The sequence below is a fragment of the Melanerpes formicivorus genome, unplaced genomic scaffold (genome assembly GCF_026170545.1).
Source record: "Melanerpes formicivorus ecotype bairdi unplaced genomic scaffold, bMelFor1.0.p_v2 SCAF_21, whole genome shotgun sequence".
Classification (NCBI taxonomy): Eukaryota; Metazoa; Chordata; class Aves; order Piciformes; family Picidae; genus Melanerpes; species Melanerpes formicivorus.
The window spans coordinates 11564481-11587801 of record NW_027142373.1 but is presented as its reverse complement, the minus strand read 5'-3'; the positions used below and the strand labels follow the sequence as shown (position 1 = coordinate 11587801).

Genomic DNA, 23321 nt, shown 5'->3' with positions numbered 1-23321 from the left:
GGGGTAGAAGAACGGGTTGTGCAGAGCGAAGGCGGTCATGAAACCCAAGGGTGTCCCCGGTCTGGGTTTGGGGCCCCTGCGTGGGCACGACGGGCTTCAGGGACTCGGGACGAGACAACCTGGGCCTCATCCCATCCAGGGAATATCCTCAACCGGGGCCGAGCAGAGGGGAGCCCTCACGAGGCGATCATGTCCTCCAGGGTCTCCGGTTGCTGCTCTCAGCGCGGGACAGTTTGGTCTGAAACCCTCCCGTCCAGAACACAACAGTATCATCGTGATCCCTCCATCCCCCAATCCAGGCTGCCACTCAAGAGAGAGGAGAAAAATATTCCGGGGCTGGGATCCTCCGGGTCTCTGTGTGTGTGACCCCCTCAGCCCTGAGCTGACCGCATCCCCTTACACCCCTACCCCCCAACCCCCACGCCCGACGAGCAGCCAGGGTGTCGGGAGCAGGACGGAGGGGCTGTTTCCCGGGGAAGAGTTAACAAATTCCGGCAGCGGCGGTGCTGGGGGGACGGGTTGGGGGACTCCGGGGGGAGCGATGGGGGCAGGGAGGCTGCGGAGCCCCGCTGCCCTGCAGGGAAGGCGGTTGCATTGCCAAAGACACCCCGCTGGGCTAGCAGGCCCGGGAGCAGATTAATCAGGCACTAATTCAATTTACAACAACCACTTTTATTCAGCTCGGTGGCAAAGAATTCAAAGCGGGGAGAGGGGCGGGCGGAGGGGAGGGGGCGGAGGCCGGTCCAGGGCTCGCCGCTGCCCGGGCAGCTCCCGTCCCCTCGGGCCGTCCCGCCAGGGCTCGCCAGGGAGGGGTCTGAGCCATCGTGCCAGGACCCGGCTGGTTGAGTGACACGGCGTGGGCAGCGCTCCGGGAGAGGGCAGCGCTCCGGGAGAGGGCACCTCCGTTGGAAAAATAAAAGTGCCCTTTTAATGAAGGAGGGAGGGAAGGCAGCGAGCAGGGCGGCCGGGAGCGGCGGGAGGCAAACCTCTCTGTTCCCTCCAGGGGTCATTTCTCCGAGATCTCGGTGCCGTGCCCCAGGACCGGCACATCGGCCCGGATCACTAGGGGTAGAGCCGAGCCGGAGCGGATCCGAGGGAAGCAGCCCTCGAGGGGCGGCCTGCCCGCACCGTGGGTCCCTTGGGGTGGGAATGAGGAGGACCTCCAGGCTAGAGTACGTCCCAATGCAGGACAAGGGCCTCTCTCTAACCTCTTGCTCATTTTAAGGGGTGCGTCGACAAGCTGCAGACCTAAGGGGAGCGGCGAGAGACACCGCACAGCCTCTATGCCCGGGCTGTCCCCGGAGGTGCCCAGGAGAAACCGCCCCTGACCGAGATCGGCCCCTAAACCAACCTGCCGGGGGTCTCCAGGCCCCTCAGTTCCCGTGTCGTGTCCAAGCGCTCGAAATTTCGCCCAGTTCAACTGCCCAGGCACCGAGTTTTCTTTCCTGGGGGTGAAGTCTCCGAGTCGAGGATTCCCACCGGAGAGGGCCCGTGCCCGGGTGGGCTCCGGGGTCCTACACTGGACGGTGGCTCTTTCACGGTCACCCCTTCACAATCCAGCTGGATAGGGGTTGTGTGAGGTGTGTCAGGGCTGGTAGAGAAGGGGAGGCCAGCAGCGAGCAGCTGGGAGAGGACACGCTCCTGTCCCTCCCGTAGGTAGTCAGGGGGGCTTCTCAGGACCTCTCCCCCCCCGCCCTGATTTCCCTACCCTGTGCCCATGGAGCATCCCCAGCTGCTGGGGCGCAGGCACAGAGGGGGCATAGAGCTGTGGGGAAGGGAAAGGCCCTTCCACAGCTCCTCGGGAGCCCCGCGCCCATCTCCGCCGTGTCGGGGCGGGCTCCGTCTCTCTCCCATCCCTCTCCCCCCACCACCCCCGCCCTCCCCGCGGCCGTGTGCGTGTCTCTGGCTGAGCCGCCAGTGGATGTCGTTGTTCTGTTCCTGCAGCGCGATGTCACTCCTTTAGCATGACCTCAACCGCGGCGGGGGCTGGGACCGCCAGTCATTCTCCTCCGTACGAGAAGCCGGGGCGGGAGGCAGGCGGGACCCAGCCCCGCCGCCCCGCCGCACTTTTGTGGTGCGGCAGCCGCCGCCGCCTCCCCTTTTCTCCGCGGGGTTGGCCGCGGGGCGGGCGATGCTCCGCGCTCCCTGAGCCGCTGCTCCCCGCGTCCCGTCGGCCAAGTCTCCCCCGCCGAGCTGCTCCGCGCTAAAGCGGCGGCTCTTCCCCCTCCGCCGCCGCCCCCTCCTCCCCTCCTCCTCCTCCTCCTCCTCGCCCTCCATCGCGGAGGTTGCGCAGGATGGCGCGGAGGGGCGCGGAGGCGGCGCTGGCCCTGCTTCTGGCGGTCGCCTGGCTGGCGCAGCCCCTGCGCGGGGGCTACCACGGCGGGGGCATGTTCGCCGTGCAGACGGCTCAGCCCGACCCTTGCTACGACGAGCACGGGCTGCCCCGCCGCTGCATCCCCGACTTCGTCAACTCGGCCTTCGGGAAGGAGGTGAAGGTGTCGAGCACCTGCGGGAAGCCGCCGTCGCGGTACTGCGTGGTGACGGAGAAGGGTGAGGAGCAGGTTCGCTCCTGCCACCTCTGCAACGCCTCCGACCCTAAGCGCGCCCACCCGCCCTCCTTCCTGACCGACCTCAACAACCCCCACAACCTGACCTGCTGGCAGTCCGACAGCTACGTCCAGTACCCCCAGAATGTCACCCTCACCCTCTCCCTGGGCAAAAAATTCGAAGTGACCTACGTCAGCCTGCAGTTCTGCTCGCCTCGCCCGGAGTCCATGGCCATCCACAAGTCTATGGACTACGGAAAGACCTGGGTGCCCTTCCAGTTCTACTCCACGCAGTGCCGCAAGATGTACAACAAGCCGAGCCGGGCCGCCATCACCAAGCAGAACGAGCAGGAGGCGGTCTGCACCGACTCGCACACCGACGTGCGGCCCCTCTCCGGCGGCCTCATCGCCTTCAGCACCCTGGACGGCCGCCCCACCGCCCACGACTTCGACAACTCGCCCGTGCTGCAGGACTGGGTGACGGCCACCGACATCAGGGTGACCTTCAGCCGCCTCCACACCTTCGGCGACGAGAGCGAGGACGACTCGGAGCTGGCCCGCGACTCCTACTTCTACGCCGTCTCCGACTTGCAGGTCGGCGGGCGCTGCAAGTGCAACGGTCACGCGTCGCGATGCGTCCGCGATCGCGACGACAGCTTGGTGTGCGACTGCAAGCACAACACGGCCGGCCCTGAGTGCGACCGCTGCAAACCCTTCCACTACGATCGGCCCTGGCAGAGAGCGACGGCCCGGGAGGCCAACGAGTGCGTGGGTGAGTCCCAAGTCCCGGGCACGGACGCGAGGCGGGGAAGGACGGGGAGAGGGAGGCGAGGTGTGCTGAAGGGAGAGGAAGCAGGGGACCCGGCGGCTGGCGGGGAGGGCAAGGTATGGGGACATCCGGGGAGGGAAAAGACACGGGGACATACAGCACCCGGCGGCACATCTTCGGGAACAGAGCGCGAAAGGCGTGGAGACATCCAGGACCCGGCAAGGGACGGGGAGGGAAAGGCATGGGGACGTCCAGGACCGAGCAGCACATCTTCAGGGACAGCGAGAAAAAGGCATGGGGACATCAAGAACTTGACAAGGGAACGAGGAGCGAAAACTATGGGGACATCCAGGGCTCTGCAAGGGACATTCAGGGATGAGGATTCAAAGGCACGGGGGTATCCGGGACACAGCAAGGGATGGGGAGAGAAAGGCATGGGGACATTTAGGATGCGATAAGGGATGTTCAGAGTCGGGGAGTGAAAAGTACAAAGACATCCAGGAGGGGAAAAGGGACCTTCAGGGACAGGGAAGAGAGGCAGGGGAACATCCGGGACCCGGCAAGAGAAGGGGAGTAAAAGACATAGAGATTTAGAGATTTTTCATGAACGGGCAGCAAAAGGCATGGGGACATCCAGGGAGACGGTAATCAGCACGGTGGCATCCAGGAATGCAGGGAGCGGGACGGGGACACGCAAGGAGATGCAGAGAAGGGTAGGGCGAGGACACTGAGGTACCCGAGGGCGTGAGGCAAAAAAGGAGCCACCGAGGGACACAGAAGCGCAGAGCAGGGGATGTGAAGGCGCTGGGAAGCGCAGGGGATGGGACACCGAAGGACCCGGCAGTGCACTGATGACAAAACCGAGAGACCCTGAGGTTCAGAGCGGGGGACATGGGGATCTGGGGACCACCGGGACAACGAGGCACAGGCACTTAGGGCAAACGATACCGAGAGCGCCGGAGGCGTGGGACGGGAGACATGAAACACCCGGGAGTGCAGGATGAGGCCAGAGGGGGACTCGGTAGTACGGGACAGGAGACCCCAAGGAGCTCAGAAAAGAGCAGAAAGGACACTCAGGAGACCGGGAAAGCAGGATTCGTGCCCGAACAAACGCTGAGGAGTGCCGGCTGGCTGGGAAGGGTCTCCCGCAGCCGGCAGCTTCCGGCCGGGGCCCCGCAGAGTACGGAGAAGGGTCCGGTCCGAGAAGCTCCCCGATAGCTTTGCTCTCTTCTCCGAGACAGCGGCTCAGAGCTCCGCCGCAAAGCCTCCCGGTCGCCCGAGAGGCTCCATGCACGGATGGAACCGGCTTCGGTCCTCCCCGGAGGGCGAAGGCGGCCGGGCACTGGGAGAGAAAAGCCTGTGGCTCCTGTCGCTGCATCCTCAGGGGTTGCGGGCGGCCCCGGAGAGAGGTGAAGGGGCGGCGGGGACTTGAACGAGCTCCAGGGCCACCGGGGAGCAGCCGGTTCGTTCCGTTTCGGGCTAGAATTACGGCTGTAAAAGACCCTCAGCCTCCGGGAGACCCTCAGCTCCGAAGGAAGCCGGCGATTCCCTCGCCTCTGCCCGGGGCGGTCGAGGGTGAAGGATTTGGGGTCTCTTTTAGTCCCCCATATCTCACCAACGGCTCCGAAGACCTCCCATCCCCTGCTCCCCGTAGGCATCCCCGTACGCTGCCGCTCGCCGTGGTTTGTATGGCCGGTGCCAGCCCCTGGGATCGTGTGCTGGTAGCTGGGGGAGATCCAGCCTCGGCAACTGAGATGCGCCAAGGACTGGGATCGGCTTCTCCGGCCCCGCCGACTCCGTCTCCGGTACCCGCCGCCGCTTTGTTTACACGGAAAACACGGCCCCGTTTCCAAAATATTTTACCGCTCCGACGATAGGAATAAAAACTCCTCGCCGAGCAGCTAGGATTGAGCGCTTTTTTGTTGTTGTTGGTTTTGGTTTTGTTTTGTTTTATTTTGGTTTTGGTTTTCTTCTCTTTTCTCCCCAAATCACAATCAGATGTTCCCCTCGCAGACAGAGCAACTTCTCTGCCGCCGCCTCCACCAACGAGCCCGGGTTATCTGGGAGGGAGGACCCCGCTCCTGCTGCCCGGTGACACCAGGGGAAGCGATGGTGCCTGGCTCGGGGTGGGGATGCTCTGGCCCGGCTCCGTCTGGAGCCTCCGCTCGGCTCCCGCTGGGGCGGAGCGGGCGCGGCCCCGTGGCGGCGGGAAGCGGCTGGGAGATGCCGGTTCCCGGAGGGGAAGTCGGTGAGTGCCACTCGGATGTGCTGACAACCCCGGGCCGGGTTTTATCTCCCCGACTACTTTTCGTCTGTTCCGGCGGGGTTCCGGGGACGAGACTCCGGGGCTTGATTCTTTCCCAGGCGAGCCCGGCGCTGCCTCTTACTCAGCAGCAGGTTCAGGGGAGCAGGGGGGTACTCAGGCTCAAACTCCCCAGGCCTCAAACTCATATCAGAGGCAGGGACGAATTCCCTGCGTGTGGAAAGAGCTCTCGATGGGGCTGTAAAATGTGGTGGCGCCTCGGGGTGCTCTCGGCCCCTAGGTCTGCTCCGCAGAATCCTGACCTGCGCCTTGAAAACCTTTCCGCTCAGTTATTTTGCTGGCCCCGCACACTTCACCATCCTTTTCCCTTCCAATTTGTTTCCAATAAAAAGGAAACGACTTTCCCAGTTTCCAGTAAAAATGTGTGACTTTTGTGCCAGGCTTTGCATTTCAGACCACGCACAGTCCTCGGCTGCCTTTTTCTGCAAACGAAAATCACTCAATTTCTTCCTTTTTTTTTTTTCCTCCCCCGTTAGCTTTGCCGGGAAGTGAATAATTTTGCAAGGCTGAAGCTCCGGTAAAACAAATTCTCCCCAACCCCTTCCTGCTACACGCTCCCTGAGGCTGTACCTATCAGCCTGCAAAACCACTCACCCCCAAACAACTGGGTCGCTTCTGCCAAGCCCACACTGGCTGGAATAATCCCCCCAGATAAAGATCACAATAACCCTATTCAACTCCCACCCACTTGCTCATGACCACCGGCCCACCCTGGTTTCTTTCCTCCATCCAGGGAGAAAGTCAAGCTCTGTGGTCAGCACAGGGCTGCGGGACACATCGTGAGCCGGGGAGCGAGCCGTGAGTTGGCGGCGATGATGCTGCCGGCTGCATGTTGGAGGGATCTTCGATAGCTTGAGAGGGGAAGCCAGCCCCTCCTGAGCAGCAGTGGTGAGGAAGGAGATGAATCAGCCCAAATCAGCTGAATTGAATTCTCATAGATCCAGGAAAAAATCGTTTCAGATGATTTTCATTTCCCTCCTCCCCCCCTATCCCGCCCGGAAATCTCACTGGTGTGAGAACTGATTACAGAATTGTCACCGAATTTGCTCTTTTATTTTCTTTCTTTCTTTTTCTGTCTGGAAAAGCAGTGTTTTGTGGTGTGGTTTTTTTCCTCCCCTTTTTAAATTGTTTGTTTGTTTGTTTGTTTTTAATCAGGGAGGGAGGAGGGGGAGAAAGAAAAAAAAGGATAGAAAGCATTTGGTTCGCTTCAAAATTTGGGTGTTTGCTTTGGTAAAGCCCATTCCCCCCTGCCAAAACTTGAAGCTTTGTTCCTATTCATGGTTATTTGGGGCTGGGGAGAAAAAAAAAAAAGGGGAAAAAATAAAAGAAAGGGGAAAAAAAAAAAAAACAACAACCCAACCCTGGAGGTTCTGACAAGAAGTCAAAATTTCCCACGGGAACATTTCTTGCCAGCCAGATCTAATTTTTCTTTATCGCTTCTCGCCGCCTGCGAGAGAACCCTGGGCGCTGCGCATGGAGGGGACGGGGCCTGGCTCAAGGAGATGTTCTCCAGGGTCCTGCTCCTGCAGAAGGAGCTTGGCCAGCAGAATTGTTTCGCAGATTCGGGTTCCCATCAGCTTTACCTGGCAAATAACTCATCCACGTAGAGCTTGGCCTTACAGTCCGGATTTGGCTGGGCGCCTGGGAGCTAACGTGCTCCGGGGAGGACACAGCTTGGAGACGAGCTTGGAGGTCTGTTCTCCATCCTCCCTCTCTCCAGTGCCGTTGGGCTGGCTCCATTTGCTCAGCGTTGGTCCAGCCCAAAATTCATGTCTCCGGCCCTGTTTGTCCTGCTGAAGCTTCCAGCTCCCCTGGGAGGGGAAGATTGCAGCTGGGAAAGGCTTGAACTAAAGCGTTGTGAGAACTCAATCGCTGAGGAGCTTGTGTAGGCTCATGAAAATGCAGGCAGGGGCTTCAACCAGATTTAGTGAGGCCAAGAAAGCACAACCAACACCATTCCATGATCTCTCAGGAACCATGGTGTCGTTTTGAGTGCTGGAATTGCACAGGGACAAGCATTGCTTTGGGATACTGCATGATTGTTTAGTCTGCAGAAGAGGAGGCGGAGGGGAGACCTCGTTGCTCTCTACAACTCCCTGAGAGGAGGTTGGAGTGAAGTGAGGGTTGGTCTCTTCTCCCTAGTATCAGGTGATAGAAGAAGAGGAAATGGCCTGCAATTGTGGCTGGGGAGGAGATCAGGAAAAATTTCTTTGCTGCATGAGTGGTCAAGGATTGGAAGAGGCTTCCCAGGGAGGTGGTGGAGTCCCCATCCCTGGAGGTGTTCAAGAAACATGGTCATGGCACTTCAGGACATAGCTTAATGGCCATGGTGATGTTATGTTGGTGTTGGACTTGCTGAACTTAAGAGGCCTTCCCCAGCCAAAACAATTCTATCATTCTGCAGTTTCTCATGAGCCCAGAGTGCTGGAATTGCACAGGGGCAAGCACTGCTTTGGGATACTCCCAGAAAATACCTTTGCACTCGCCCTGGCCGACAAAGGCAAAGCCAGGCTGCGGCAGCCTGCTAGCAGGCATGCTGGGAATGACCTCCAGACTGCGTTCCCAGTGCTGGTCTGGTGCTCCCCAGCCCGCGCTCCCCAGCCCGGGGATGCGCCCAGCACCTGCACGTGTGTCTGACGTCAATGGTGTCTGCAGGTGCTGGGCGCCTCCCCGGTCTTGGCCCTGGGTGATGCCTAGAGAGCCTTTAACAATAACAAGTGCAACTGCAGCGAGGGAAAGGAAACATCTTGTGTTTTCAGATAGGGGATTTGGCACAAACCATGCACGCAGCCCGGTGTCAGACAGGCCCTGCTCGGCTCTGCTCCGCTGTGTGTGCTGCGGGAGGGTTCCCAGGCTGGGATGTGTCTCGTGTCAGAGCAGTTTGCCAGAGAGTCCCGTCCTCCAGCTAAAAAGGAAGCTTCATCTCAGGCACAGAAGAGACCAGGAACTACCAGGGAACAGCCTGCCAAATATTCCCAATGAAAACTTCTTTCCAGACAAACCTCCTGGGGCTTTAGCATCTCTGGGGAGGTATCTGAGCCTGTGGGCTCCCCTCCGTCCTCATCACAACCGAGGAAACCCAAAAGCAGGATCACAGAAAGCCAGGTTGGGAAGGACCCCATGGATCATCCGCTCCAACCTGTCTAGATAGTAATAGAGTTGAAAGGAGCCAGCCCAGCATCCTGTCAGGCTGAGTCTTACAAACTCCTCAATGCAGGTGAATCCACCACTTCCCTTGGGAGATGATTCCAATCTCCAAATGTTCTCATGGGGAAACATTTTCTGCTGAACCCCAACTGGAATCTCCCTAGGACTGACTTGTCCCCACCGCCCCATGTCTTTCCATAGCAGTGAGCTCTTCTCTCTCTGGTCCTGTAAAGGCATCTAAGGTCTGTAAGACTTCATCTCAGGGAGTTGCTGGAGCCCTTTACTAAGCATTTGTGATCACTTTCCCTTAACCTGCACTAATCATCTCCACTTTAGAAGCCTTTGTGTACTCATCCCATCCATAACCATTTTCCAGAGGATTGCCACTGCAGGGTGCTGAGTAGCCCTGTGGGTTCCTTCCCATTCCTCTTGGTCTCCACGTGGGACAAGGAGTCAAGCTGGTGGTGACTGACTGCTTCAGGCCCACCAGAGCATGCCTGCAGATGTTGCTCAGCTGGGCAAGCAGCCCCTGCTGCTTGTCTGTAAGGCTGAGGAGCCCCAGGAGCATGCAGGTGAGTGAGGAGTCAGGGCAAGTCCTGAGGCCACCAGTGGGTGACAATGGTTCATGGTGGCTGAGACACATCAGACCGGGAAGGACTGGGCTTGTGGAAGATGTCCTTTCTGTCTCCTCCTCTCCTGTGGTGATTCAGGGCTCTGCAAATGGTCCATCTCAGAGTGGAGAGAGTGGAGAGAGTGGAGGGAGAGAGAGCTCTGTCTGCAGCAGAGTGGGAAGTGGAGTGTGGGTAAGACCAGCAGAGCAGGCAGGGGTCGGTCTGCTGCACTCTCTTTCTCTTCGTTCCTGGGACTGTGGCAGGATGGCAGCCAGACAGAGGGCATCAGCTGCTTTACAAACCCCTCTGTGAGGAGAAGGGTCTGAGTATCCCTGGCATTTTCCTTGCTAATCTCTTCCAGAGGGATGGGGAAGGTTGCAAGCATCCCTTCTCACCTTGTCAAGCAGTGACATTTCTCATCCAACCAAAGGGGCTCTGAGCAGCATATCCAAGGGGTCTGTGCCAGATGGACATGCCCATGCAGGACCCCCTGGGTGTGGTCCTCTCCACCTGCCTGAGACAGATGCTATTGCCTGGGGCTGGGCAGCACAGCACAACTCTGTCCCTAGCCTGAGCCATCTGGACAAGGCTGCCAGGTGGATTTTGGAGCTGCTGTGTGCTGCTACCTTCTGAGGACACTGGGAATAGTCACCAGTTCTGACAGACAGCTTCCTCTTGTCACCCTGTGCCTCAGTTTCCCCATACACAAAATGCTTTGGCTCTGGGATGAGAGAGGTGTGGAGCAGTATCAGGACTTGGGGAAACACCACAGCTGGGGCAGCTTCACCAGCAACATGGCACCAGCCAGCAAATGGAATAGCCCCCGAGGCCTGGACCTCCTGTGGCACCATGAGCCATCCATGGAGCTGTGAGTACTTTGCACCCCAGCCCTGGCTCATCTCCTGTGGCACCGAGAGTAAGCCATGGGTTCTTTGCACCCCAGCCCTGGCTCATCTCCTGTGGCACCATGAGCAAGCCATGGGTCCTTTGCCCCCCAGCCCTGGCTCACCTCTTGGGGCACCATGAGCCATCCATGGAGTTGTGGGTCCTTTGCCCCCCAGCCCTGGCTCACCTCTTGGGGCACCATGAGCCATCCATGGAGTTGTGGGTCCTTTGCACCCCAGCCCTGGCTCACCTCTGGGCCACCATGAGCAAGCCATGGGTTCTTTGCACCCCAGCCCTGGCTCACCTCCTGGGGCACTATGAACAAGCCATGGGTCCTTTGCACCCCAACCCTGGCTCACCTCTTGGGGCACCATGAGCCATCCATGGAGTTGTGGGTCCTTTGCACCCCAGCCCTGGCTCACCTCTTGGGGCACCATGAGCAAGCCATGGGTTCTTTGCACCCCAGCCCTGGCTCACCTCTTGGGGCACCATGAACAAGCCATGGGTCCTTTGCACCCCAGCCCTGGCACATCTCTTGTGGCACCATGAGCAAGCCATGGGTTCTTTGCACCCCAGCCCTGGCTCACCTCCTGGGGCACCATGAGCAAGCCATGGGTCCTTTGCACCCCAACCCTGGCTCACGTCTTGGGGCACCATGAGCCATCTGTGGAGCTGTGAGTCCTTTGCACCCAGCCCTGGCCCATCTCCTGTGGCACCATGAGCAAGCCATGGGTCCTTTGCACCCCAGCCCTGGCTCACCTCCTGTGGCACCATGAGTAATCCATGGAGCTGTGGGTCCTTTGCACCCCAGCCCTGGCTCACCACCCACGGAGCTGTGGGTCCTCCTGGGCTGCCCAGCAGGTTGCTCAGCGTGGGGCATTGCTGTATTGCTGAGCAGATGGGTGCTGTAGCCATAGAAATATGGGCCCATAAGCTGCTGAGCCTCCCATTGTAGGCTCCCAAGCAGGGCCTTGCATGGGCAGAGCTTTCTCACAAGGCTTTTATTCTCAGGAAGCTTAAAGTTAAACTGATTTCCAACAGAAAGGTTTTTACACCCCCAAACAAACAAACAAAAAAAGCGCAGTTAAGGCTAAAACAAAACCAGGCTTGGCACTCTGGGTTGGACACTTGCCTTCCCTTGAGCTTGTCCACAGCTAATCTCTGCCCTCCTCTTTCTGGGCCAAAGCATGTCATCCTTATTCAGCCCAGGCTGGCCTCGCCTGGGCCAGCTCCCCGTGACCGCCCCGGGGGGATGTGCTGCCTGGCCGAGGGTGGAGCAAGGAGCGCCAGAGGGCTCCCGAATCTGCTGCCTGCATGCAGGGACCCTGCCTGGGAAAACACTTCCAGGGGGTTGATTCTCCTACCTGGCTGTGCAGTGGGGGCAGCTGGGACACAGGAGCCTGGCTTTATAGAATCACAGAGTCATAGAATTGCTTTGGATGGAAAAGCTCTCCGAGATCATTGACTCCAACCATTGACCTAATCCCACCATGGCCAGTAAACCATGTCCCCAGATGCCATGGCCACACATTTCTTGACCACCTCCAGATGTCTCAGTGCATCTCCCCTTCATCTTTGGGGATGATCTTCCTGACCAACCAGAGCTGCTGTTTTCTTTGCCTCTGTGTCTCTCCTGCCTCCCTTTTGCCTCCCTCCTGCTTTTTGGTACAGAGCTTTTGGAGGATCTCGTGCTTATTACAGGCTACTGCGTGCTGGGCTTGGGCTGTGCAAGCAGAGTTTTCCTGGAGACCTTCTGCAGGATTTGGGGTTGCTGTGGTGAGTTCCTTACCCAGCTAGTTTTGCTTTGGGGGACGTGCAAGGTGAAGGAAATTTTGGAACCAACTGATTATCTTTGTAACACTGCAGGTGTTGCACAGGATTTTGCCCTGCTTGGCTGTTTAATGGCAGAAATGAACCCAAACTGGCCCCAGGACTCACCAAACACGAGATTCAACCTTTCCTATAGAGCACTGACAGAGCTGCCAGCGGTGCAGGGCACACCAATCCTCACCCTACTGGCACAGGCTGCCCAGGGAGGTGGTGGAGTCCCCATCCCTGGAGGTGTTCAAGAAACCTGTGGCCGTGGCACTTGGGGATGTGGGTTAATGGCCATGGTGGGGCTGGGTTGACAGCAGGACTCAATGACCTTAGAAGGCTTTTCTAACCCAAACAATTCTATGATTCTGAGGCTGAGTCCTCAACATGGGGGAGGACTTGACACCCCCCAGACTTGACCCCATCCAGACAATTTGTTTGTGTGATGTTCATGGTTGCACTACAGATCCTCCTGATTTTCCAGGCAGCAGCAGGGCAAACAGAGGTTTTGCTGCCAGGATTCACAGCCCCTGTGGATGGCTTAGACCTAGGGAAAGGGTTGGGCAGTGTCAGAGGCCAGCAGGCACATCTGCTTGGTCCCCAGGGCATCCCTGGCTGCCGTTTGGCCTTTGCCACTGCAATCAGCAGGGGATATTTCCTTTGCATGACCTGAGCTCCCCTCCCAGTGCATCCCTGCCAGATCCCTGCTGCTTCCAGCCTGGTGGAGCCGGGGAGCCTGGCACGGCACAGGGGCTCAGCCTGGCTCTGCTGCCCGGTGGCATGGGAAGAGGGCTCTGTGCCGAGTAGGAATCAAAGCACAGCTCGGGAAGAAGCTGGGCCAGATCCTCACCTGGTGCAAACCCAGCTCTACCCAGTAGCACTGCATTTACCCCTTCTAACCACGCTCCAAAAGAAAAAGATCTGCTGATGGCTGTGCTGGGACTGCCCGGCTGAGGTGATGGGCAGGCTTTTAGAAAGACGTCTGTATAATAGCTTTCGTTTATAGGGGGATTAGGACGCCCTTGGGACTGATAAGGAGACAGGGAGGCTTTTCCTGCTCTGAGCCCCTGCAGCCGTGAAGGCTGTTGGAGGCTGGGCTGCTCTCACTCTGCCCCCTGTTTGCAGCAGAGATCGGCAGCACAAGGGGGCTCGGGCACACTCTGGCTGCGAGTTTGCATTAGGCTCCGTGGAAGGCAGGGGGTGAAGTGATTAGGGGGAAAAAAAAACCTTGTCCCTTTTTTTTCTGGTAGATACTAAAGAAACAGGTTCTGACAGTGTGCTGAGGCTGGAGGAGGCACACAGCTGAGCTGGGAGCTTGATTTACGGATTGATTTTGGGCAGCACTGGTTTCAGTGGAGATCAGAGTCTAAAAACTGCTGGAGTGGTATGGGCAGAGACATTGCTCCATGCTGGGGCTCAGCCAGGGTGGTGCTGGGCACTCCAAGGCCTCAACTGGCGCTGGGGCTGCTGCGTGGACAGCACAACCCAGGCACAAAGTTGCTGCATCTCCTGTGCCAAGCGATCTCTGCGTCGCTGGGCAGCGCAGCACTCAGAGGAAGAGCCCAGCTCCATGTCCCACACACAGCTGTGGGAGCAGGGAGGGTGCCAGGGGGAGTTTTCCTTTCTTTCAAGCTTTTTTCCAAGTGTCTTGTGAGTGATGGGAGGGCTGAAATTTGTACCTGCATCTCCCTCCTTAGCATCATTTTTTTTTTGGTTGGGAAAGAGCTTTAAGATCATCCACTCCAACTGGTGACCCAGCACCGACAAGTGCTTGATAGAGGAATGGAGGCTGGAGGAGGACAAACCCCTCCAACTCAGACTCTTCTTGAAGTTCAAAGTCTTTCTAAATGATTTCATTAAGGGTTATGGGCAGGCAGAACCTTTGCCTTTGCTCTCTTGTTGTTATCACCCAGGTTATGGTGTCACTAGGAGAAGGATCCCCAGTGCAGGGCCAGGGTGTCCTGGATTGCTGCATGGGGGATTGCAGCCTCCAGCCCTGCTGCTGTGATGTGCCCCTGGGGAGGGAGGAGCCCAGAGGACCTTTGACAACTTCTGCCAAAAATGAGCAGCAGGAAAGAGATTGTGAGGGCAGGGGAGTGGGAATGTTGGTGCAAGTCAAGATGAACCACCTCTGGGATGTCTCTGGGAGAAACCTTTTCCTGCTTGAGGATCAAAGCTGCAGCATCTCCCCTGCTTGGGGAGAGGAAGGCAGAGAGCCTGGAGCCTGTATCCAGCAGCCCCAAATTCACCTGGACAAGGGTAAAAGCAGCATGAGAGGCAGGAGCAGCCAGGGCAGTGACACAGGCTGTGAGCAGCTGGGCTCTGCAGGTTTGTTTTGCAGCAAATTGATTCTTTTTGACCTGCTGTGGGGACGCGCTGGGATGAGAATTGCCTTCTGATGGGGATAAAAGGAGGAGATGATGGTGCACGAGGGAGCAGGAAGAGCAGTCCCCAGTTGTTCAGGGTGCTAGGAAGTGCAGAGATTTCTTCCCCCATCCGTCCTAGGTGGGAATTAGAGAAGAAAAAAAAAAGCAGGAGGAGAGCTGCTGGCTCAGCAGTCCCCGCTCCGCGCGCTCCCTCTCCGGGCTCTGTGCCATATCCGTGCTGGGTCTGTGAGCTCCCAGCTTGCAGGAGGAGAAGCCCAGCTGTTCCCTCCCTGATCACCATCTTTACACATCCCTGTGTACTCCAACTTACGGATTTGGATGGGAAGATGGATGAGGAATCCGTGTCATCTTCCCCGCGGTATTTCAGAGTCATCCATCACCCGGCTGCCCAGCAGGCTGCACTCTGTGGGGCTGCAAGGAGCATCGTGATCCATGCTTCATTCTGACTGAGTGGGACAATTTCAATGGCAGCTCTGTGGGGCAAATTAACGTCCCTTAATGTCAGATGTCTGGGTATTTAGGGTCCAGTCTCAGACAATCAGACCATAATGGATGGAGGGAGCAAGGAGAGCAGATGTGATGGCGAAAAGGGAGTTTTTACACCCACCGGGGATTGCTCAGTGCCAGGCAGCTCGCTGCAGCACCTTGGTTTGCTCTCACAGCCCCAGAAGTACTTCCCTTCAGGGTCTAGCACTGGTCAGAAGATGCTCTGGGAAGAGCCAAGTCACAGGTGTGGTGAGGTAGGAAGGAGTGAGGGAGACAAGAGTGAGTAGGAAAAACCTGAATCACCCTGTTCCCATCCTCCTCTTCCTCATGATAGACCTTGCCAGGGAGGCCACAGCTCTTCCAGCACCACTGGCCACAGCTGTATGAATTAATGCAGAATGAGAAGGAGCCTGTCCCAGAAGGAAATCATAGTATCATAGTATCATAGTATCAGTCAGGGTTGGAAGGGACCACAAGGATCATCTAGTTCCAACCCCCCTGCCTTAGGCAGGGACACCCCACACTAGATCAGCCTGGCCAGAGCCTCAGCCAGCCTGGGCTTAAACACCCCCAGGGATGGGGCCTCGACCACCTCCCTGGACAACCCATTCCAGTCCTGAGGGACAATCCAGTCCTGAGGGACATGCAAGAGGTGTCAGGAGACTGTAAATGGGACAGGAAAGAAGGAAGGTCAAGCTATGGATAGGATATTCACCGGTTGCACTGGGTTGGAAAGGACCCTCCAAGGTCATCTTGTCCAACCCCCCTGCAGTCAGCAGGGACACCTCCAACAGGATCAGGCTGCCCAGAAGCACATCAAGTCTGATCTTGAATGTCTCCAGGGACAGGGCCTCAACCACATCCCTGGGCTGCACATTCCAGTATTTCACCACCTTCACTGTACAGAACTTCCTCCTGATGTCCAACCTAAATCCGTTGCCCCTTGTCCTATGCCCACAGGAACCTTCTGAGCAGTCCTTCCCCAGCCTTCCAGCAGGTCCCCTTCAGATATTGAAATGCAGCTCGAAGGTCTCTCTGGAGCCTTCTCTTCCCCAGGCTGAACAGCCCGGACTCTCCCAGCCTGCCTTCATAAAAAAAAACAGGTGCTCCAGCCCTCTCGGAAGCTCGGCTTTTAAAACTCAGCCTCCCTGGTGCAGGAGAGGAGCAGCCCGGCTTGTGGAGCACGTTCAGGACGGCCAAAGTTAGCTGCTCCCTGCTGCTGCTGGCAAGCAGCTGCCGTCCTGCAGCCTCATCTGCTAAGCGCTGCAGAAGCATGCAGGCAGCCCCCGGTGCATGTCTCCTACCCCGGGGCCTCGCAGGCTGTCCCGAGCCGAGCTGTTTACTGGGCTTGTCCGCCCTCCCTTTTTTTCCCCCCCGCCTTGCAACAGGGAGTCAGTTCTGGTTAATGTTGGGAGATTGTAACGTGATTAACCCAAAGTCTCATGAAATTAAATCACTTTTGCTTCAAAGCAGCCCGGGAAAGGGGGAGCGTCCCTCTGGCAGCAGGGCCGGCCCGGCGGATATTGAAAGCAGACTGGTAGCAGGGTCTTGCAAGGGTGCACAATTGAGCTCTGACAGTCTGGAAGGCAAATACAAACAGCAGCTTGTGTTTGCACACAAAGGCTCTGCGCACCAAGATCCCCTCCCTCCCTCCCTCCCTCCCCCCCCCCCAGCCCCTGTGCTTTACACCCTGGGCTTAAAAAAAAAAAAACGAAGGGGGAAAAAAAAAGGAGGGGAAAAAAAAGAAGAAAAAATTAAAAGGAAGGAAAAAAAGGTAGAAAAAAAAATGCAGGGGGGGGAGGGCAAAGAGGGAGGGAGGGAGGGGAAACTCCGCTGCATATTTAGAAAGGAATTGAACTGTGCAAACAGGGCCATTGGGAAGCCGGCGGTGTTAAGGCTTTGGATCAGCTACCCGCCGGGGCTGGAACACAACTGCTGGGCTTGAAAGGGCGACTTTCACGCTGAAGCAAGAGTGGACAAAAGAAGATAAATGCAACGGGCTCCCGGCGGGGTTCGGTTTGTTTGTTTTTGTAACTCGGCTAATATTCCTGCATTGTTCCAGCCCAGCGGCCCCGGTGCCTCTCCTTCACAGGCTGCTCGTAAATCGGGGCCGAGCAGGCAGCGCCGGGCAAGGGAGGGGATGAGCTGCTCCAGCTCTCCGCCCGCAGCCGCTCTGCTCCCCGGAAGGTTGCCCTCTGTGGTTACAGCATCACACAGTGTCACAGTATGACTGAGGTTGGAAAGGACCTCGAGGATCATCGAGTCCAACCTATCAACACAGACCCCATGACTAGACCATGGCACCAAGTGCCACGTCCAATCTCCTCTTGAACACCTCCAGGGATGGGGACTCCACCACCTCCCTGGGCAGCACATCCCAATGATGAATGACTCGCTGGGTGAAGAACTTCCTCCTCACCTCGAGTCTAAACCTCCTCTGGCACAGCTTGAGACTGTGTCCCCTTGTTCTGGTGCTGGTTGCCTGGGAGAAGAGACCAACCCCTTCCCGGCCACAACCACCCCTCAGGTAGTTGTAGAGGGCAATGAGGTCACCCCTGAGCCTCCTCTTCTCCAGGCTAAGCAACCCCAGCTCCCTCAGCCTCTCCTCATAGGGCTTGTGTTCAAGGCCTCTCCCCAGCCTTGTTGCCCTTCTCTGGACACGCTCAAGTGTTTCAATGTCCTTCTTAAACTGAGAGGCCCAGAACTGGACACAGGACTCAAGGTGCAGCCTAACCAAAGCAGAGTACAGGGCACAATGACTTCCCTGCTCCTGCTGGCCACACTATTCCTAATGCAGGCCAGGATGCCATTGGCCCTCCTGGCCACCTGGACACACTGCTGGCTCATATTCAGGTAGCTGTCGATCAGTACCCCCAGGTCCCTCTCTGTTTGGGAGCTCTCCCCAGCCTGTAGCTCTGCATGGGGTTGCCATAGCCAAAGCGCAGCACTCGGCACTTGGACTTGTTGAATGCCATCCCATTGGACTCTGCCCATCTGTCCAGTCGGTCGAGGTCCCTCTGTGTGTGTTCTAGGGCAGGGTGCTGGATGCAGCGGTTTGAAAGGAGAGAGCAGCAGACGTAGATTGGAGGTGAGGCACAAGTTCTGCCCCATGGGGCTGCTGGAACACTGCAACAGGTTGTCCAGCAAGGTGGTTGAGGCCCCATCCCTGGGGATATTCAAGCTGGACAAAGCTCTGAGCAACCTGATCTAGTGGAGGATGTCCCTGCTGACTGCAGCGGGGTTGGACTGGATGACCTTTGGAGGTCCCTTCCAACCCAAACCATTCTATGAGTCTATGCTCTGTTCCCTGTGGGGAGATCTGCGCTGGAGTCATGAAGCTCAGCCCTGCTCATTCCCAGGTGAATCCCACCTCTACTCTGCCCTGGTGAGATTTCATCTGGAGTGCTGGGTCCAGTTCTGGGCTCCCCCAGTTCAAGAAGGATGGAGAACTGCTGGAGAGGGTACAGAAAGGGCTACAAAGGTGATTTGGGGGCTAGAATGTCTCATATGAAGAAAGGGGCTTGGGGTGTTTTAGCCTGGGGAGAAGAAGACTGAGAGGGGATCTTACCAATGCTTATAAATACTTCAAGGGAGGGTGTCAGGAGGGTGGGGCCAGTCTGTTTTAAGTGGTCCTCAGTGACAGTACAAGGGGTAACAGCCTCAAGCTTGAACATAAAGAAGTTCCATCTAAACATCAGAAGCAACTCCTTTACTTCGAGGGTGGCAGAGCACTGGCACAGGCTGCCCAGAGGGGGGTGGTGGAGTCTCCTCCTCTGGAGACATTCAGAGCCCACATGGACACCCTCCTGAGCAACTTGCTTGAGGTGAACCTGCTCTTGCAGGGAAGTTGAACTCAATGATCCCCACAGGTCCCCTCCAGCCCCCACCAGTCTGTGATTCTGTGAACCTGGCTTTATCCCATGGCATTTTAGGGCATAGCACATCACTTAGCCTAGTAGGGGGAGGATCAAGGAGGGCTGTAGACCAACACAGTTTTGGCATCCATCATTTTCTGCAGCTAACCCTAGTAGTACTCATTGAGCTTGGAACAAGAGCTTGGAACAAATCTTCTGGGATTTGTCCAAGTGGGGACCTCCTAGACAAACTGTGGGTAGCAGCAGTGATGTTCCAGCCCTCTCCATCCCACAGTGCAGCAGCAGAGCGAGGAGCAGTGCTTGTCCTCATCTGTATGCCCAGCCATGTGCCTCTGTTGAGCTCTCTGAGCCTCCCTGCAGCCAATGTGCTTTCATGAGATGGATATTCCATGGAGATGTGATGCTGAGGGCCATGGTTTAGTGGTGACCTGGCAGTGCTGGCTTAGCAGTTGGACTCCCTGACCTGAAAGGTCTCTTCCAGCCTAAGCAATTCCATGATCCATGATCCCATGCTGCCTGCAGGATCAGGGCACTGCAGGTGCCCAAAGTCAGCCTCGTTGGACACAGCCAAGTTAATACAGGCAGCTGATTTGCACAGACCCCCAGGGCTTGAAAAGGACCTCCAAAGCTCATCCAGTGGAAGCTCCCTGCCACAGCAGGATCACCTAGAGTAGGTCACAATGATCCCCAAGCAGCAGCCTCGTCAAAATTCACTTGCCCCCAGGGTTTCAGGCAGGTCTAATACCTCATTCTCTCGTTAGCACCGAGTAAACAAAAGCTTAATAATCAGCTGCATAATTATTTTGATCAAATCAAACGTCAGGAGCAGCCATGCCCTTCAAACATTAAACCAACATTTAATAAGCTCCTTAGCATTTGCTTTTCACCAGCCTCAGGAAACCACCAAACAGTCACCAGACAAAAAAGAAATCAATCACAGAATTAGAGAAGCAATCAAGCAGGTTGGAAAAGAGCTCAGAGATCATCAAGTCCAACCTATTACCCATCACCCAACACCTCCTGACAACTAAACCATGGCTCCAAGTGCCACATCCAAGCCTTTCCTGAACACCTCCAGGGGTGGGGACTCCACCACCTCCCTGGGCAGCACATCCCAACGGCCAATTCCTCTTTCTGGGAAGAACTTTCTCCTCACCTCCAGCCTAAAACCCAAAACCCTGCCAGAGTGATTCCTCCACAATTCCAGCTCCCCCAAACAAGGACTTTGTTTGTCTCTGCTCCACAAAGTTTCACCCCATCCATTAAAAACAAAAGATGGAGGGGGGGATGGGGGGAGAGGAAAGGGGGGAATCAAAAATAAAGGGGGAAAAGGGGTGGGGAATAAAAAATAAAGGGAAAAAAGGAAGAAACCCAAACAAAGCCCAACAAAGCCCCCAGACATGCTTGGGGCAACCCCAGAACCCCCTCCTGGTTTGGGTGACCGATGAATCCCCCCACCCAAGGAATGAAAAGGGAACAATTTGTCAGCAGCCTCCATGCACTTGAGAGGGGAAAAAAAAACCCACCCTGGAATGATCCAAATTATTCATCCAGTCTCCCTTGGATAAGTGAATCCATTGAAAAAGGAGGGGGGGGGGGGAGTGGAGAGGGGGGTCATGCATTATTCATTCCCCCACAGAGAATGAAATGCATATAATCATAACAATAATAATAATAATAATAACAACAACAAGCTAATAATAGCAACCAGAGCTCAGCCAGCCCTGCTGAGACAACCAGGCAGCCATGAAGGCTCTCCCAGATTTGCTTTTTCCACCCCCACCCCCCCTTCATGCTGGAGCTTCCCTGTTAAATAAAGGAATGTAAAGTGGGTCGGCACTTGGAATGAATAAGACAGACATGGAAGTGTTAGAGCAGGTCCAGAGGAGGCAAAGGAGATGAGCAGAGAGGGCTGGAGTGCCTCCCCTGTAGGGATGGGCTGGGAGAGTTGGGGTTGCTCAGCCTGGAGCAGAGAAGGATCCAGGGAGACCTGAGAGCAGCCTTCCAGTTGCTGAGAGCTGGGGAGGGACTTTTGACAAGGCCTTGTAGTGATAGAACAAGGGCCAAAGGCATTGAGCTGGGAGAGGGGAGATGATGGGAAAGGGGAGATGATGGGAAAGGGGAGATGATGGGAGAGGGCTAGAGAAACTCCCCTATAGAGATGGGCTGAGAGAGTTGGGGTTGCTCAGCCTGGAGCAGAGAAGGCTCCAGGGAGACCTGAGAGCAGCCTTCCAGTTGCTGAGAGCTGGGGAAGGACTTTTGACAAGGGCTTGTAGTGATAGAAAGAGGGACAACAGCTTTGAGCTGGGAGAGGGGAGATGATGAGCTGGGAGAGGGGAGATGATGGGAGAGGGATAGAGAAACTCCCCTATAGGGATGGGCTGGGAGAGATGGGGTTGCTCAGCTTGGAGCAGAGAAGGCTCCAGGGAGACCTGAGAGCAGCCTTCCAGTTGCTGAGAGCTGGGGAGGGACTTTTGACAAGGGCTTGTAGTGATAGCACAAGGGCCAATGGCTTTGAGCTGGGAGAGGGGAGATGATGGGAGAGGGTTAGAGAAACTCCCCTATAGAGATGGGCTGAGAGAGTTGGGGTTGCTCAACCTGGAGAAGGCTCCAGAGAAGGCTCCAGGGGGACCTGAGAGCAGCCTTCCAGTTGCTGAGAGCTGGTGAAGGACTTTTGACAAGGGCTTGCATTGATAGAACGAGGGACAACAGCTTTGAGCTGGGAGAGGGGAGATTGAGAGTGGAGATTAGGAAGAAATCCTTGAGAATGAGGGTGGTGAGAGACTGGAACAGGCTGCCCAGGGAGGTGGTGGATGCCCCCTGCCTGGAGGTATTCAAGACAAAGTTGGATGAAGCCTTGAGCAACCTGGTGCAGTGGGAGGTGTCTCTGACCACAGCAGGAGGGGGTTGGAACTGGATGATCTTTAAGATCCTTTCCAACCCAAACCGTTCTATGGCTGTATGACTGAATCTATTTATCACCCTGCCTGGCCCATGGGCGATGCGGTTTGTGCTCTGGCCCTTGGCAGCGAGGAGGTCCATGAACTCACCCTCAGCACTGCTAGCTGCTGAGTGTGATGGATTTCCCAGGGCCCTGGGCTGCTTTAAGGAGGCTGTGGAAGTGGCTGTCCCACTGTCCCTGGAAAATTTATCGGTGTCCATGCGCTGAAAGCGAAGTGGAAAGCGCTGGCCTGACACACATCCCCTGGGACTCAGGCTCTTCCTGGAGTGAATGGGACCTTGATTGCAGAGTCACCCGGGAGCCATTGAGGCAGCCAGGGAGCTAAGGGGAGGCCACACCACTTGTCACCCAGCCCGCCCCTTTCCTGCTGCCCCTGGCACGCACGGCTCTGCCTGGGAAAACTCCGCTGCAGCTACTCCCTGCGCCTGGCTCCGCTGCCTCTCGGCTCCCCTTCGTCCTGCTGCTGCTGGCATCCGTGGCAGTCCAGGCTGGGTGCCTCCTGTTACTGCCAAGCAAGTCACACCTCTGGTGTCCCCAGTGTCCAACTCAGTAAGGTGAACCCAGGAAGCAGCCTATTTCACACCCATAAACCCTGCACCCTATAAATTCATCTGCAAAGTCATTCTCTTGCTCCTTCTTCCCTCTCTGCTCCTGTGGGAGATGCTCCCTATCGGGTAACAGTGAGGGAGTAGCTCAAGGCTTCTTGGGTCTAGGCCTAATGCCAGGAGGAGAAGGGGGGGCAGTCTCAGACCTGGCCAGGCTGAGTGGGAGGGTAAGAAAGAGCCCTGGGGGTTTTGGGTATACTCTCAGGTGGGGAGAAGGGAAGAGTTGGGAGGCCTTTGGGTATATATATCTTTGCCACTCTGCTAGGTAGCTCCTGTAAAACGCCAAATTGCTTTTCCACATAAGCTTCCCATCCCTTTCCCATCTATCTGTGTCAGTATCATTCTTTTGTCCCTCCCGGGGCAAGAGGAGATCTGTCTGTCTCTATGCCAGGACAGCATCTGAGGGCGCAGTGGGAGCACCTCTCGCCGGGGGGGGGCCCTCACCCCAGCCTCCGCAGGGCTGCGTGTGCCGGAGGGGCGCGGCGGCCGGGGGCTGCCGGAGATGCAGAGGCATTGCTATGCCTGCGCCGTGTCGGAAGGCGCCCGGCTACAAGGCTGGCATGCAAATGATTTCCCCTCCGCGGCCAAGGGGCTCTGCCGTGGCACTCGGCCATCTCCCAACCCTTTCCCACAGGTTGCCCCACGTCTGCAAGGGGTGGGGATGGGGGGATGGGGGGCGGGGGGGGGGGGGGGTGTTGGAAGGGCTCTAGGGTCCTTTGACTGCCGTTGGGCTTCTTCGGAGCTTTCTCCACCTGCTGCTTTCAGCAAGGGAAGGAAATGTTCCCTGCAGGAAAAATTGGGCAGTTTTAAAGGCTGGGAATCACAGGATCATCAAATTGTTTGGGCTGGAAACGATCTTTAAGATTGCTGAGTCCAAGCATTAACCCAACACTCCCAAGCCCACTGCTAA

General features: G+C 56.9%; 1 protein-coding gene across 1 annotated transcript in view; it reads left to right on the top strand.

Annotated features, from left to right (window-relative positions):
• The first annotated feature begins 2294 nt into the window (after positions 1–2294).
• Positions 2295–23321, top strand: part of NTN1 (netrin 1) — a 173135-nt gene continuing 152108 nt past the window's right edge. The window contains exon 1 of the mRNA XM_068151606.1: positions 2295–3318. Within this exon, the coding sequence (XP_068007707.1) occupies positions 2295–3318 (1024 nt within the window). The remainder of the gene's footprint in view (positions 3319–23321) is intronic.